General features: G+C 43.7%; 1 protein-coding gene across 1 annotated transcript in view; it reads left to right on the top strand.

Annotated features, from left to right (window-relative positions):
* CDH13 (cadherin 13) overlaps nt 1-17,382 on the top strand; it is a 963,918-nt gene that overhangs the window by 835,063 nt on the left and 111,473 nt on the right. The window contains exons 9-10 of the mRNA XM_075939988.1: nt 3,689-3,871; nt 7,032-7,285. Coding sequence (XP_075796103.1) covers nt 3,689-3,871; nt 7,032-7,285 — 437 coding nt within the window. The remainder of the gene's footprint in view (nt 1-3,688; nt 3,872-7,031; nt 7,286-17,382) is intronic.

The raw sequence follows: 17,382 nt of genomic DNA, 5'->3' as shown, positions 1-17,382 counted from the left end.
TGGTTTTAGTCTATCCTGGGAAAAACTCACTGTAGCTGTTCGTCAATAGCTTGTGCCTGTAGCTACTCTGCGGTAACACTCCACATGGGCCCTTTTTCTGCTCCCTAAAGTACCTTTCTGTCCATTAGCTTAATGCACTTTGGAAATGTGCTAAATTAGTTTGCCTGGGGGCATGCTTCCTACGCTACACAGCCAGGGTCCTAACATGGAGTGAGTCTGGAGTAGTTAAAGTGCTTGAAATTCACACCCTCACTTATTGTGTCATCACTTCCCCATGTAAACAAGCCCTGACATTCTAAACACTAAGAAGCTTCAAACAGTCACTCACTTTGGTGGGTATCTAAAGTGCTTGTATATTGCAGGACACCTAGGGTTCATGTAACATGAAGGTAGGCGTTATCAGGTTTAACACTGTTGCCTTCCCCAGAGGAGTTTCAGTTACTTGGCCTGCTGGTATGGTAGTTTAGAAAAGGGCAATAAAATGATTAGGAGTTTTGGAACAGCTGCTATGTGAAGAGAGATTTAAAAGACAGGGAGTTTTCATCTTAGAAAAAAAAAGGAAACTAAGGGGGGATATTATGGAGGTCTATATAATCATGACTGGTGTGGAGAAAGTGAATATGGAAAAGTTATTTACTTATTCCCATAGCATAAGAACTAGGAGTCACCAAATGAAATCGATAGGTAGCAGATTTAAAACAAACAAAAGCAAGTACTGTTTCATACACCATACAGTCAACCTGTGGAACTCCTTGCCAGAGGATGTTGTGAAGGCCAGGATTTTAACTGGATTCTAACAAGAGTTGATACATTCATGGAGTATAGGTCCATTAATGGCTATTAGCCAGGATGGGTAGGAATGATGTCCCCAGCCTCTCAGCGGCTGGAAATGAGCAACAAGGGAGGGATCACTTGATGATTACCCACTCTGTTCATTCCCTCGGGGGACACCTGGCATTGGCCACTGTCAGAAAATAGGATACAGGCTAGATGGAGCTTTGGTCTGATCCAGTAAGCTGCAGTCTGTTTCTCATTGTTCCTGGGTCCACATCTGATATACTTTGCAGGGCTGCAAAACTTAACAGACCAAAGAGGGATCACAACTGATTTTGCTAATTTGACAAATTGTTGTCAATAATGAGAGTGAACTTGGAAAGCTGATTTTGACAAAAGTTGCAGGTTCTTAGTCCCTCTAATATTCAAGGCCTAACTGCTACAAGAAATGATGGATTATTTTAGAACATGAGACCTGAACAAGTGTGCTTTATAAATTCCTGCACTTTTCTATAATGGTGCACCTTCTTGGTAACTGTTGATCTATTATATCTAAAGTTCTTAATGTTATATTTTCTTTTGACCCATTTGAAGTTAAGTTAAAACATATTGTTAAAATATTATTTCTGGTTAATTAAGCTGTAAATGAGCTTAACGATCTGCCTGAACCAAAGCTCAATGACAACCTATGTATTCACTACCAAAATCAAAAGAGCCTTTACATTCCTTGCCAACTGTACTGATGAGCATAGAAATGGACAATCAATAATGTTGCCCTTCTAAGAAAATGAAGTCTGAAGCTGAAAAGCTTGAAATAAATGAATGTTAATGCATGCACTCAGATTCTCCAGATAAATTCAAAAAGGAATTGAGAACCTAAGTCAAGTCTATTGGAAGATATTAAAAAAAAAAAAAAAAAAGAGGATGGTGAAGATAGGAAAAGACATATTTGTCTCCCCGGTATTTAGTGTCAGGAATCACATTGTACCTACCAAGTAACCAGATTGAAAAGTCTATATTGTAATGAGACAGTATTTTAGATCTTCTATCTTGGGTAATATTTGGAAATCCCTATAACGTCTCAAAATAGTCTATGTTCTGAGGAATGAGATTGGTAAGGCAGAAGAAAGGGCTGTTCATCATGACTACTTAGGCCAGTGGTGAAGCTGGTGGAGCTGATCTGGCCTCTGGCTTGCCTGGATCAGGCCCCTGAGGGCTGGAGCTCTCCCCACCCCCATAGCACTGTGGATCCCAGGCTGGTACTCCAGCCCCATACCTCCCCCCTTCCCCACCACACGCAGCCCCCTGTGGCGCTAGAGTGCCAGCACTGGCTCCCCACTGTGGAGGGAGGAGCCCCAAGGCTCACAGGCTGGAGTCAGGCAAGCCAGATCTGGATCAGATCCACAGGCTCTGCCTGGCTGTGGGAGGAAATGGCTACATGCACTGCCATCCCCCTCCCCATGGTTGGTGCAGTAAAGCAGTGCCTAGAGACTTTTCCCCCACACAATCTACTAGCTTGGGACCCCCTAGCCTCTGCTGTGTGAGGGGAATGTGTGTGTCTGTGGGGGGATGTCTTTCAGCATCTCAGTCAGGGGCCACGTCAGTGAGTTGGGTTTGGTTTTGTTTTCCTTTGTTTTTTGCTTCTCAATTTTGTGCGGACCCTGACTGATTTTTCTGTGGTCAGCAACTCCCAACCCCAAAAAGTTTCCCCACCCCCATCTTAGGCAAAAATATTGACACCACTAGAGATGTGCAATAGACCAAAGTTGTCCCTGGGAATAAAAACCAGTATTACCACTGACAAAAGCCACAGGCAAACCAGTTAGGGGAATGGAGGCTGCTTATGTTAATAAAGTTTGCAGGATAGAGCCAATGAGGGCTAATCCTGAGAGATCTTGGGATCTGACAGCTCCTAATGATCTAAAAGGGGCTACAAGTCATCAGTGCTTCTCAATATTTGGTCTTGAATCAATCTGAGCCTCAATTTGTCCATCCATCAAATGGATACATCAAAATTTTCCCCAGCACAAGACCATGAAGAGATGTAGCCATTAAATTAATTACTATAAAGTGTTTCAGCTGCCAATGCTTTAGAGACAAGAAAAAAATATTGTGTCTGAAACCCATGTGCATCTGTAATCATTGAGAATGGCATTCATCTAAAGTTTGATTGGCTCATAATCAAGTCGTAGATTACTCCATGTAAGATTTGCCTAACTGATCTGTAAAATAGCTGCAAACTTAAGGTCATGACAGCTCTTCTCTCTTAAAAGAGAATGCAATGCATGACAGTTGTAGGAATAAAATAGGAAAAAGGAACTCTAATTATTCTATCCATATTAGAGTAACTCACCAGAGAAAAAGTAGGACAGGGATACATGAGTCAAATATTTTATTTATTTATGGAAACTGTAATGAACAATTAAAAAAGGAGAGGGCTTTGTAACAAAACAAATGGCAAGAAACTTAAATGAAGAATGAATTGTGTTTAAACCTATCCACCCTTTTGCTTCCTCATTCCTGATTAATTCTTTTGACAGTAGTTGTGCACTTCTGCACTTCAGTGTGTTGTCTGCAGTTATCAGCAGTGTATTAATTAAAATTACTAGAACATTTTTTCCTTCTCAGTCAAGTGCTTTCAAAGGATGTTTTCTGTGACACTCTCGCTTATCTGCAATCTGCAAAGAGCAGAGGCAGCACAGTGGTAATGCAGTGCCTTACTCTTCATGGTCTGGGAATGGAATATTTCTGGCCAAGGAAATGCAGTTTCACTCCAGTATTACCACGTTCTTCTGGTATGGTAAAAAATTAATGCCGTGTTGAACAAATGTTTTTGGTGTGGTCATTGCTACAAAATAGCAACTATGATTATTGTTAATAACACTAATACTAATAACAGCCATTATTATTTTAGTTCCAAGCCACAGTAAAGGAAGGAGTCACTGGGGTGATAGTGAATTTAACCGTTGAAGACCGAGATGACCCAGCGACAGGAGCTTGGAGAGCGGTCTACACCATTATCAATGGAAACCCGGGACAAAGTTTTGAAATCCAGACCAATCCAAAGACTAACGAGGGAATGCTCTCTGTGGTCAAAGTAAGGACAAATCGCTGTTGTATAATTTCTTCTTATGGTGAGGTGAATTACACATGAAAAAGATTAACTGCTTGATTTAGCATGTTGAACAACCTTTCCTGCGCCTGCTTGATCTGCCAGTGTGCTAGGGTGTACGGTGTAGTTTTGTTGTGTGGGTAGATATACACCAGTGGCCGGCAAGAACCAGCATACAGGCTGGATGTGGTTAGCCCTTGCTGGGCCACCACTGTTATATTTACCTGTGCCTCTGCAAATGTAGGCACTAGCAGCTCCTGTTGGCTGCAGATCACCGTTCCTGGACAATGGGAGCTGCAGGAAGTGGTGTCTCAGTCCGTGACACTTCCTGCAATTCCCATTGGCCAGGAATGCTGATCTGTGGCCAACAGGAGCTGCAAGAGCTCCGTCTTGTGGAGGTGCAGGTTAACATGATGGCAGTGGCCCACCAGGGGCTATCTCTGGCAAACTGCTGCCATCTTATTGCCCACCGCTGATATACATGAAGAATTATATGGAGCCCACATAATATTTTTTATTTGTAAGTGAAGGCAAGTTTCAAGTTCAGAGACCATATTCTGCTCTTGATTATACTTCTATATACCCCATTGATGTCAAGGACGTTACTATAGGCTGACAGTAGTTTATATAAGGGTAGAATTTGGCCATAGGCCTCCAGATGTTAGTGCAGCAATCCACTATGCCATCTTTGTATTTATGAGATGCTCTGGCATTTTGCATTACAAAAGAAACAGTCACATTAGGGACTACACTGGAATTTCTCCTCTTGACTCCAATAGAAGCAGATTTGGGTCTTAAGTGAAAAGGAATACTATGGCATGGCATTGCTATTGTTTTAGAGATATGAATATGGCAAAATAGCCTATTGATACTTATTAATCATTACAGTATTCAGCGTATATATATATTTGATCAGTTTAATGAGTACATACTAATTTGTAAATGGAAATGGAAGCTAACCACTGAATGGCATAAGTGAGCTATGGGGAAAATCCATACTGTTGTGCTGATGGAAGTTTCCCTTTTTAATGAGAATGTTTGGCTAAATTCCCAGCTGTAGCTGATAACTTACCAAGATTAAAGCTGAAATGGAATCTCTTAGTGACATTCCCATTTGTGGTGAATTGCCTGAATTCTGTGGTGTATAAATGGATGAATAATGAAAATTTAGCCGCCAGAGATACACATTGTATCTTCTGTATATGGAATCTATAAACATATGTTATGTTTCTTTTGTGTAGCTTTTTTGTTTGTTTGTTTGTTTGTTTGCTTGTTTGTTTTAAAGTTGTTCCCTTTCTCCCTTTTTTGAAAACAATCCTGGCTAATGGTTTCTAACTAGAGTTTGTTGGTATTTTTTCCCCTATGAAAAATTTCAACTTTTAGTAAAAATGAAAAGTCTCAACAACTTTCAACCCAATTTGTTTTGCTTTTCAGTTGTCAAAGGAAATGTCTCAAATTTTTTGAAGAAAACAGACCATTCTTATAATAATTTTTGTTTAGCTGGAAGCCCAATTTTCTGTGCAAAAAGTTTGACAGAATTTTTTCCCATCAGCTCTACTTCTTAAATTATACTACCTTGCAGTGAAAGTTGTCACAGTGTATTGGAGCTTGAAAGGGACAGCTGCCCCAGCAGCTGCATAAATGAGGGTGATAACAACTATACCCAGAGAAGGCAGGAATAGTCTTCTTATTGACTAGTGTGATTGATATTATCCAAATAACAATCCTGGTTCACCACGTCTGCTGGAAGAGAGAGGTAGAGCAGTTGGGTTACTTAGCAGGAGGGATAAAGTGCAAAATAACTAAACATGAAAAATGTTCTTTTGGTCCTGTGTTACTTACTTTAATGCTTTTCTTTTCAATATGGAGCTATAGGTTGAACCTCTCGACTGTGTCTACATTGGCACCCCTTTCCAGAAAAGGGATGCTAATGAGACACTTCGGAATTGCAAATGCCGCGGGGGATTTAAATATCCCCCGCGGCATTTGCATGAACATGGATGCCGCTTTTTTCCGGCTCGAGGCTTTGCTGGAGAAAAGCGCCAGTCTAGACGGGATCTTGTGGAAAATAAGCCCTTTTCCGCAAGATCCCTTATTCCTACTTGAAAGTAGGAACTAGACTGGCGCTTTTCTCCGGCAAAGCCCCGAGCCGGAAAAAAGCGGCAGCCATGTTCATGCAAATGCCGCGGGGGATATTTAAATCCCCCGCGGCATTTGCAATTCCGAAGTGTCTCATTAGCATTCCTTTTCCGGAAAGGGGTGCCAATGTAGACACAGCCCTCTAGTCTGGAACCCTCTAGTCCGGCATGATTTTAGTTAACTGGATGTCCACTTATCATGGGTGTGGCCAAGTTTCCCATGGGCCCATCAAGTTTGTTTACAGTGACTAGGCCTGGCTCTCAGTGTTCTGTGCTGTTATTTAGCTGTAATTTACCCCTCCATGTCTTCTCAGAGTTCAGTAAGCAATGAAGCACTTTAAAGACTAACAAGATGGTTTATTAGATGATGAGCTTTCGTGGGCCAGACCCACTTCCTCAGATCAAATAGTGGAAGAAAATAGTCACAACCATATATGCCAAAGGATACAATTAAAAAAATGAACACATATGAAAAGGACAAATCACATTTCAGAACATTCAGAATGTTCTGAAATGTGATTTGTCCTTTTCATATGTGTTCATTTTTTTTAATTGTATCCTTTGGCATATATGGTTGTGACTATTTTCTTCCACTATTTGATCTGAGGAAGTGGGTCTGGCCCACGAAAGCTCATCATCTAATAAACCATCTTGTTAGTCTTTAAAGTGCTACATAGTCCTGTATTTGTTTCAGCTACACCAGACTAACATGGCTACATTTCTATCACTATTCAGTAAGCAATGGAAGTGTTGGTAATACTGCTGGACAATATTGACCTCCCATGGTTTGATAAATTATCTGGTTTGGCACCGGTCAGGTCCCGAGGGTGCCGGACTGGAGAGGTTCAATCTGTAACAATTTGTCTGTTCCTGAATTTGACCAGCTATCAGAATGTATCCAATGAAGGTACTGTCTCTTTGTAGCTAATTCTGTCACTTGCACACTTGCATGAATGTTGCATGTGCTCTTTGTATCTAGCTGTCTGATTTCCTGATATGTTTTACAGCCTCTAGACTACGAGATTTCAGCCTTCCACACACTGCTGATCAAAGTAGAAAACGAAGACCCACTGGTTCCAGACATAGCCTATGGCCCCAGTTCTACAGCGACAGTTCAGATCACTGTTCTGGATGTGAATGAAGGCCCTGTTTTCCACCCAGATCCAATGACAGTCACCAAACAAGAAAACATCCCCATAGGCAGTGTTGTTTTAACAGTAAATGCCACAGATCCAGATACTTTGCAACATCAGACCATTAGGTGAGTGCCATATTCTTTAAATCTGCCAAAAAGTGAATATAAATGTGCTTGCAGAGATTGGCTGTTAGTACCACATTACGTTCAATTAATTTGGGATCTCAGTAATAAAGAGGGAGGATTCCTTTTTTCATAATGAAGAGATTCATTATCATGAAGATAAAAAACTACATCAGGTAAGTAACACTCGTTTTATAAGAAGTAAGTAACTGCAGCAGAGTAATCCAATGCCACAAGTGCAGATTTCTTATGATTTGTAACCTGCTTGTAAATCCTTGACTCCAAACCTTTCCTATGAGATCACAAAAAAATGTTTTTAAACATTTTCAACTAGTTTATGAGAATAGTGCCTCTGTTTTACAGATGGTTGAACCAGGCTTTATATTTATTTCTAATGAAATAATATCATCCATTGAGATTTAAGAATTATAGGAATAATAGATGATCCTCAACTAAGCAGTGATATTGTACAGTAAACTTACTTCTGGGTAAAAGCCAAATAGGAGAAATGCAGGTGTCATAGGCCACATGATGAGACACATATAAGTGAGTCCACAAGATTTGCTGTTGGAGTTTGACAGTGAACCATCCACACTAATCTAAAATTCCTCGGGTCTTCTTTGCTCCCTTTTTAAAGATAGGCACTATGTTTACACTTCTCAAATCCTACATGACTTCACCAGTCCTCTATGACTTCCTGAAGATGATTTCTAATGCATACAAGAATGCATCAGTTAGTTTCCTATGAATTCTATGGTGTATTTTGTCAGATCTTGCCCTCTTAAATACATTTGACTTCTCTAAATTTTCTTTAACCTGCTCTTTTGTCTTGCATTTCTTCCCCCCATGTTGTTAGCATTAATTGTGTTAAGCATCTGATCTTACTTAACATTTTTAATTAAAAGTAAAGCACCCTAGCCTTTTTCTGTTAATAACTCTCCTTCACTCAGTCAGGGTATGTCTAAACTACAGCGTTAATTCGAGTTAACTTAATTTAAATAGTTAATTTGAAATAAGCTCATTCGAATTAACGCATCTACACAGAAAATTCATTTCGAAATAGCATTTTGCTATTTCGAAATAGTGCGTCCACACTGAGTGGACTCTGAATCGGAGTTAAGGCTGGCCAGAATCAGTGCCGGCAGGGTACCAGGTCAGGACCTCCTGTGTGGGGCTGCTGCCTGTGGCTATCTGAGGTCCGTGCTTAAAGAGACCCTACCCCTCATCCCAGACAGCCAGTTCTCAGGTGTCTCTGCTTGCTTGTCTACCTCAAAGAAAAGCAGGTAGGGGACGGTGATGGCACTTACCTGGTGTGACCTCCCCGGATGACCCTGCTGACTCTGGTGCTGGGACAGCTGGAGGGTCCTGCCGGCGTGGGACCCTCCGCGCTGGCCCCTCTGCCGCGCCCAGGTCAGAGCCCTCCAGTCCCAGCTCATTGTCCCCCGGGGTGGCACGGACCGTCCCGCCCCCCAGAATGCGGTTGAGGGCAGGGAAGTAGGGGCAGGTGTCAGCCCCGGCTGCGGCCTTAGCATACGCCTGCCACAGCTCCTTAACTTTGAGGCGCACCAGAAATTCGGGTTTATAGGGCCCTTCATCGACATGGTGGCAGCAAAGGCGACTCTGCCCGAACACAGATTCAACACCATTTGCGACTTTGTCATGAGTGCACAATCAGCTCTGACCATGACAGTACGCGAATGCCAAATTCGAAATAAGCACTCAGCTATTTTGAATTAATTTCGAAATCGTGGTTTGGCTGTGTAGACACTAGTAAAGTTATTTTGAAATAACTTTGCTGTGTAGACATACCCTTAGTTTCCCCACTGTCTTCGTCTCACCAGCCATGTGATGATGTATTCTGTAATATAGAAATATAATTCCATACATGTACCATGTCTTTGAGGAACAGGGTTGGCTATTATTAAGTGCTGCCATCTTCACATATAAAAATGGAGAATCAATTATCAAGCTCTTTTAGGACAGAAGATTGCTATTTTCCTAATCTGAATCCCTTGAAATAAAAGCCAATATTAGACATCTTAAGATGATCTTTCAGTGTTCTGGGAAAGCTCCTGTGGAGAGAGGAACATACTTTTTCCAATCCAAAAAGTGGACTGTTTTTTCAGTTAATAACAGTTCCTGCAGTCTCTGGTAAACTTGATGAAAATTTAGACAGAACACAGAGAGCATACAAATATGTTGGTCTCAAAATTGCATGTTCTTTGACATGATGTTAATCGTACCTTCCTGAGTATGAGAGGAGGAGTTTCAATCAGATGCTTAGGCGCTTAAACTGGAAGGCTACGGCTACACTGTAGCCTTCTTGTGGAAAAGCTTATGCAAATGAAGTGGAATATCGCCACACTTCATTTGCATAAGCTTTTCCACAAGAAGACTACAGTGTAGCCATAGCCAAAAAGAGAAGCAAAACTGGGTGGAGCTAGGATGTAGAATGACAAAGGGGAGGACCAAAGGCAGTTGCCCGGAGAGTCCCTCTCAGATCCGCTGCCATGTGGGTCATTAAATATTGAGCGGCAGGATGTCAGGAGAAAAGCTGGTGAGCGGTGACTCTTTGCTATTTGCTTACCAAGAGAATTTCCAGTTAGAAATGGAGCCTTGTTTCAGGGAATTGAAAGTGAATGGGAGAGAGGAGCCATAGGCTACTGTAGAGGGACTAAGAAGCATTGTGTGCTGTGGTCCCTTCTCTCCGGGCCCTATTGCAGGAGGTTGCAAAAACCATTTGCATGAAGGAAGAGTGCAGTTTTGACTTTATGATAAACTACATGGAGATTTAGATATCATTTTTTACCCTTCTGTATTTCCTTTTTGGAGTAAGCAATATAGTTCAAGTGATGCAGGCCTTCTGCCCCTCACTATCTCTGATAGGGTTAAAAGCCAGCCTGGAGGTCTGCAAGGAAACAGCCAATTAGATCAGCAACTGGACCAGCCAATCAAGCTGGTCCATATAAAAGGAAGCTGCAGGCCAGAGCAAGCTAGCATGCTTCAGAAAGCCCAAGGGAGGGGACTGGCTTCCTAAAGGGCTGCAGGGATAAGCGTTATGAACAGGGCTGCTAGGAGTTGCAGGTTCGAGGCCCTGGGGGCAAGGGTGAGGGGGCCGAAGGTGCCAGGGCTGCAGGGAAGTAGCACAGGGAATTAGGACAGACTGGGGGACAAAGAAAGGAAGGCAGTGGGAAGCTGTTGTTTACAAGGCCACGGCCTAGCCCAGGCCCATTGACAGGGGAGATAATAAGGGCCGCTGCTCCAGGACCCGGCGATTAAACAAAAAAAGGCCTGATGCGCCAAGCTGCCACCGCCACCACTACAGCAGCAGCAGTGGCCAGAATCCCAGGCCCTTTAAATAGCCACCAAAACCCTGCCTGGGGGAAACTAGCCCCGGCCCCGCCCTGTCTGAATGAGGGCTCACCTCTTTCAGGAGCATGGAGCCGCCCTCCTTCCCAGCCTTACCCTGGCTTACTGTGAGGTTGTCAGCCCCACTACCCTAGGCTGAGACCCAGAGTAGTTGAGTGGGCCTGGGTTCCCCCACAACTGCTAAAGAAACAGCCAGGCTAGGGACTACTAAGCAGCTGTAAGGAGTGGCTAGACTGTTGCAGAAGGGGGTCTCTGGATTGTGGAGGGCTGTGCCATGAAGCAGAAGCAGAGAGACCGGAACTACATAAGAACAGCCATACTGGATCAGGCCAAAGGTCCATCTAGCCCAGTATCCTGTCTGCCAACAGTGGCCAATATCAGATGTCCCAGAGGGAGGGAACACAGCAGGTAATCATCACATGATCCCTCTCCTGTCCTCTATTTCCAGACAAACAGGCTAGGGACACCATTCCTACCCATCCTGGCTAATAGCCATTGGTGGACCTAACCTCCATGAACCCATCTAGCTCTTTTTTGAACCCTGTTAAAGTCCTAATTTTCACAACATCCTCTGGCAAGGAGTTCAACAAACCTGCTGCCTATTAATTTCATTTGGTGACTCCTAGTTCTTATATTTTGGGATTAAGTAAATAACTTTTCCTTATTCACTTTTTTCCATACCAGTTATGATTTTATAGACCTCTATCATATCCTCCCTTAGTCTCCTCTTTTCTAAGTTGAAAAGTCCAAGTCTTTTTAATCTCTCTTCACACGGGACCCATTCCAAACCCCTAATAATTTTTATGGCCCTTCTCTGAACATTTTCCAATGGCAAAATTTGTTTTAAAATGAGGTGCTCACATCTGTACGCAGTATTTAGGATGTGGGCGTACCATGGTTTTATATGAAGGCAATAAGATATTCTCTGTCTTATTCTCTATCCCTTTTTTAATTACTCCTAACATTCTAGTTGTGTGTTGTTGTTTTTTTTACTGCCTCTGCACATTGAGTGGATGTTTTCAGAGAACTATCCATAATGACTCTAAGATCTCTCTCTTGAGCAGTTGTAGCTAAATTAGTCCCTATCATATAGTATGTATAGTTGGGATTATTTTTTCCAATGTGCATTACTTTACATTTACCATCATTACATTTCATTTGCCATTTTGTTGCCCAATCTCTTCGTTTGTTGAGATATTTTTGAAGCTCTTCACAGTCTGCTTTGGTCTTAACTATCTCGAGCAGTTTGGTATCATCTGCAAATTTTGCCACATCACCATTTGCCCCTTTCTCTAGATTATTTAAAAATAAATTGAATGGAATGGGTCCCAGGAAAGACCCTTGAGGGACCCCACTAGCTACCTCTCTCCACTCTGAAAACTTACCATTTATTATTCCTACCTTTGTTTCCTGTCTTTTAACCAGTTATCAACCCATGAAAGGACCTTCCCTCTTATCCCATGACAACTTACTTTACTTAAGAGCCTTTGGTGAGGGTCTTTGTCAAAGGCTTTCTGGAAATCCCCCTTGTCCACATGCTTGTTGACCCCCTTAAAGGACTCTAGTAGATTAGTAAGGCATAATTTCCCTTTACAGAAACCATGTTGATTTCCCCTCAGCAAATATTCAACTCCAATGGGTCTACAGGTGGAGACAAGGACAGGAATCCAGACACCACCAGAGGGCACGCTCTCTGAACAGAACCAGTTCCCAAAATGGCCAGCAGGAGGTGCCAATGTGAGACACCCCAGGGCGGACACTCAGGCCCTAGAGTAGAATAGAGACCAGAATGCCAAGACATCTCAGGTGTGTGGATTTGAACATCATCACAAGGGTTGTTTAGAAGGGACTGTGCACTTCTTACAGAAGATGAGACTACTGATGATTAAGAAAATTCAGTGTAGGTAAGAATGTGTCGGCATAGTGTTGTAAGGACTGGACTGAGGTAAGGATTAAAATGATGTGAAGATGAATTAAACAAGTAATAGTTCTTATATTTTAGTGTGGAGAAAAAAAGGTGCTGCACATAATCAGTGATTTCAATTCCCTGCATCATCTCAAAAACATCTAGGTTATCAAGTATGAATATTTCATTTTACTGTAACAAAACTACCTGTAAACTTTGCCATTTAAAAATTAGTTTAACTGAAGAATGGGTCTTAACAGATGTAATTTCTCTGGGTTTTTTAAAATGTATTTATTTATTGAATGCATTTTTAGCCATTCATTTCATTTTAGTCTTTGCTCTGGGGAATTTTTATTTCATTCACTATTGTCATAGCTTTCAGTTAATGGATGAAAAAGAGCTGTGGAATTTCTGTCACGTCAGATACAGAGTTTGACCCTCAGGTACATTATTCAAAGCCTGACTCATGTAGGAAAAAAGTCCTGTAGTCCCTTTGGTGTTGGTACTGAGTTTAGCATATGCAGGCCTAAAGTTATTGACAGCTTTAAGTATTTCCATGGGAGCAGTTTGATAAGAAAAGGCTCATTAATTATTTGCAATGTTTGATCTTGTTCTGCTAAGAGTGCTGCCCCAGGAGAATAGGAAATGCATGTGAAATGCGTTAAGAAAATCATGTGGTACGTTTTTCTTATAATACTAAAACTGCTACCGTATCTGTATTTCTCAACCAGATTTGCTGATTTTGCCAATTTTTAATGATTATGTTGGGAATGCAAATTGTGGGTAGTATTAATGGATCACTGGGAACTCTAGTTTGCTTTTCAAATGGCATACATAGCCAGCTAAACATCATAAATCCTTTTGCAATCTACCCAGAGTCACAAGCTTCTGAAATTCTGAATAATAATAGCTCATAAGCTAAATGAAAGATTTCCAGAGCTCACAACTTATTGCAGACAATATCTGTACTGCCAAAAAATTGGAATTTCCTTTTACCCCCCAAAAAGGTTTTCTTCTCTTGTGCTGAACATCTAGAAAAAGCATGAGATAGAGCTAAGAATGGATACTGATCATATACAAGAAAGTATTTTAAAAGATAAGGACTATTAATTTTATAAGGAGAAAAACAAAATGGGAACATAACAGAGGTATGGAAAATAGTGTGTTCTCAGAATAGGCTAATCAGATTGTATATATTGTGTTGGACCAAAGGCAGCAGGCTGCAGGCATTTGGTGGAGGGTAGGTATACCGGGAGTTGGGTGAGTAGGTTTCTGTTCTACATAGGCTGCTAGAGATTGCTGCTCAGTAACCAAGACAGGCAGATATCTGAGACTCATTAAAAGCCAGCCTGCAGCAGCTGGCTAATTGGACACCTGCAGACAATTAAGGCCTGCTGGTCTGCTATTAAAGGTTTCCCCTCAGGTGAGGCAGGGGAAGGACAGAACAGGAGTGATGGAAAGGAGGAAGTGTAGAGTGGAGGAAAATTGAAGGTTACAAGCAGGAGAGGGCTTGCTAAGGAGAAGGTACAGTGGGAGTGGCTACTATTCTGTGGGGATAAGGACAAGAGCTCCCCTTGGGCCAAAAACTTGAGTAGCTAGGTGGGACCAGGTTCCCCCAAACCCTGGTGAGCTGCCACTGGGGTTAAAGGGAAGCCTAGGACCACAGAAGAGTTTCCCCCCAAGCTAGTGACTTGCCTTTGATGAGACTGGCTTGTTAAATCGGGACCCCCTCCTCTGTAAGAGACAAGAGTCAGTGGGAAGGTCACCACAAGCCACTGAGGAATACTAAAAATCCACCAGGAAGCACAGGACCCACAGTATCTACTTTTTGATACAAGAGAAAACACTGAACAAAATAAAAAATAGAGAAAAGGAAGAAGTTTTTTCATGTAACGTAGTTTAGCAGTGGAACTCACTGCTGCTGGGTATTGTTGAACATAGCTTATGAGGAGTCAATAAGGGTATGTCTACACTACAGCACTAATTTGAACTAACTTAATTTGAATTAGTTAATTCGAACTAAGCTAATTCAAATTAGTGCATCTAGACATAAAAAATAGTTCGAATTAGCATTTTGCTAATTCGAACTAGCATGTCCACATTGAATGGACCCTGAACCGAGGTTAAGGCTGGCTGGAAGCAGTGCCGGCAGGGCATCAGATTAGGACTTAGAGCGTGGAGCTGCTGTCTCAGGCTAGCCGAGGGCTGTGCTTAAAGGGACCCGACCCCCACCCCGGACAGACAGTTCTCAGGGGTCCCCCACTTGCAAAGCAGTCCTGGCTTGGAGTGCCCTGAGTGCCCACACTCGGCACATCGGAACACTCGGCCATCAGACTGGCTGCACTTGCTGCAGGCTGCCATCCGGGGGTGGTTAATCGGAAGGCTGCAGGAGAGCTTCCACCCCAAGGAGCCCACAGAGCCACCCCAGTCCTCCCCATCGGGGGCTCGTACCCCATTCCTCCCTCACCTCCTTCCACTTACCCCTCTCTAGCCCCCCTTCCTGATGTATAAAATAAAGGACACGTGTGTTCAAAAATAGAAACTCTCTTTATTGAACAAAACTCGGGGAGACTGGGAAAAGGAGGTGGGAGAGGGGAAGAGAGAGGGTGGGAGAGGGGAGGGCAACTAAAATGATCAGGGGTTTGGAACAGGTCCCATATGAAGAGAGGCTAAAGAGACTGGGACTTCTCAGCTTAAAAAAGAGGAGACTGAGGGGGGATATGATAGAGGTCTATAAAAGCATGAGTGGTGTGGAGAGGGTGCATACAGAAAAGTTCTTCATTAGTTCCCATAATAGAAGGACTAGAGGACACCAAATGAAATGAATGGGTAGCAGGCTTCAAACTAATAACAAAGTTCTTCTTCACAAAGCAAATAGTCAACCTGTGGAACTCCTTGCTGCAGGAGGCTGTGAAGGCTAGAACTATAACAGAGTTTAAAGAGAAGTTAGATAAAGTCATGGAGGTTGGGTCCATGGAGTGGTATTAGCCAGGGGGTAGAAATGGTGTCCCTGGCCTCTGTTTGTGGAAGGCTGGAGATGGATGGAACAAGACAAATGGCTTGGTCATTGTTTCGGTCCATCCCCTCCGGGGTCCTTAGTGTTGGCCACTGTTGGCAGACAGGCTACTGGGCTAGATGGACCTTTGGTCTGACCCAGTAGGCCATTCTAAGCTCAGGGCTCAGGGTCGGGGGTCTCAGTGGACCACCCTGATTTTCATGCAAACCTGCTCCTGGGTGGCCAGGCTGGCAGCTATCCTGCCCTAGACAGCCACTTTCCTGTGCCTAGTGTGGACATCGTGGATGAGGTGGGCGCCTGCCTCTTGTGGTCCTGGGCAGGCTCCCGGGAGCCGCCAGCCTGGTCCCAGGAAGAGGCGGAGGGCTGGGTGGCAGCGGGTAGCTGGTTCGTACCGTGCCAGGTGTAGGGTCTGCTGGCTGGGTGCTGGCAGGCTTGCACCTGGCACGGGCACCGTAGCCAGCCCGTGCCCCTTTAAGGGCTCCGGTGCTGGGAGGGGGGCACACGAGTTTCCCTGGTGGTGCCTAGAGTGGCCACCAGGGCAAGCTGGGGAGGGCTAGCCTCCCACTAGTTCGAATTAAGTAGCTACACAGCTAGTCCGTGCCACGTGTAGCCGCGCGGCACGGAGTCCAAACTAGCCGGCATTTAAAAATGGCGCCGGCCGGCTTCATGCAAATGAAGCTCGGGAAATTCAAATCCTGGGCTTCATTTGCAAGTGCAGATGACTACATTACCCCCGCTAGTTCGAACTAGCGGGGTAGTGTAGACATACCCCAAGAGTTTAGAGAGGGAGTTGGGAAGGGGGCGAGGTTCTCTTGCCTTTCTTTTTAAATTCCTTCCCTAGGACAGCAGTGATGGATGGTGATAGGTCTGCTGTTGTTACCTACACGGTGTGTGCCATGTTTGTCTTCCTCCCAGAAGAAAGAACGGATTTCATCTGCTCTAAGTGCAAGCTGGTTACCATTTTGGAAGAAAAAATTAGAGGACTGGAGGCCCAAGTGTCAACCCTATGCTCGATCAGAGAGGATGAAGACTTCCTCGATAGAAGGCAGCATTTAATCCTTCAAACACGGCAGGCGGAAGAGCCAGAGAGGGCAGTATGTGACCAGGAAGAGAACTGGCAGCATGTAACTTCTAGAAGGGGAAAAAGGCCAGCACGGGAATCCCCCAATGCTATAGAGGTAAGTAATCACTTTCAGGCTCTCTCCAAAGGCTCTGCAGTGCTGAATGCTTTGGAAGGGACCTCACAAGGAAGAAACCGGAAGGGAACACCATCTATTGGAAGGCATGGGATGCATAGTCCTAGGGATGGGGGTTCCATGGCCACCACCCCCAAAAGAAATCGACAGGTGGTGGTGGTCGGGGACTCCCTCCTAAGAGGGACTGAGCCATCCATCTGCTGTCTAGACCTGGAATCTTGAGAAGTGTGCTGCTTACCGGGAGCTCGCATTCAGGATGTGACTGAGAGGCTTACCAAACTGATCAAACCTTCAGATCGCTACCCCTTCCTGCTTCTCCACGTGGGAACTAACGATATGGCCAAGAATGACCTTGAGTGGGTTACTGCGGAATATGTAGCGCTGGGAAGAAGGATCCAAGAATTCGGAGTGCAAGTGATGTTCTCGTCCATCCTCCCGGTTGAAGGGAAAGGACTAGGCAGGGATCGCCGAATTGAGGACGTAAATGCATGGTTGTGCAGGTGGTGTCACAGAGAGGGCTTTGGTTTCTTTGACCATGGGACTCTGTTCCGGGCACAAGGATTGTTAGGAAGAGATGAGATCCACCTAACGAAGAGAGGAAGGAGCATCTTCG

Source organism: Pelodiscus sinensis, chromosome 12, assembly GCF_049634645.1.
Source record: "Pelodiscus sinensis isolate JC-2024 chromosome 12, ASM4963464v1, whole genome shotgun sequence".
NCBI lineage: Eukaryota > Metazoa > Chordata > Testudines > Trionychidae > Pelodiscus > Pelodiscus sinensis.
Note: the sequence above shows the minus strand (reverse complement) of the source record. Positions and strands in the feature narration are given on the sequence as shown.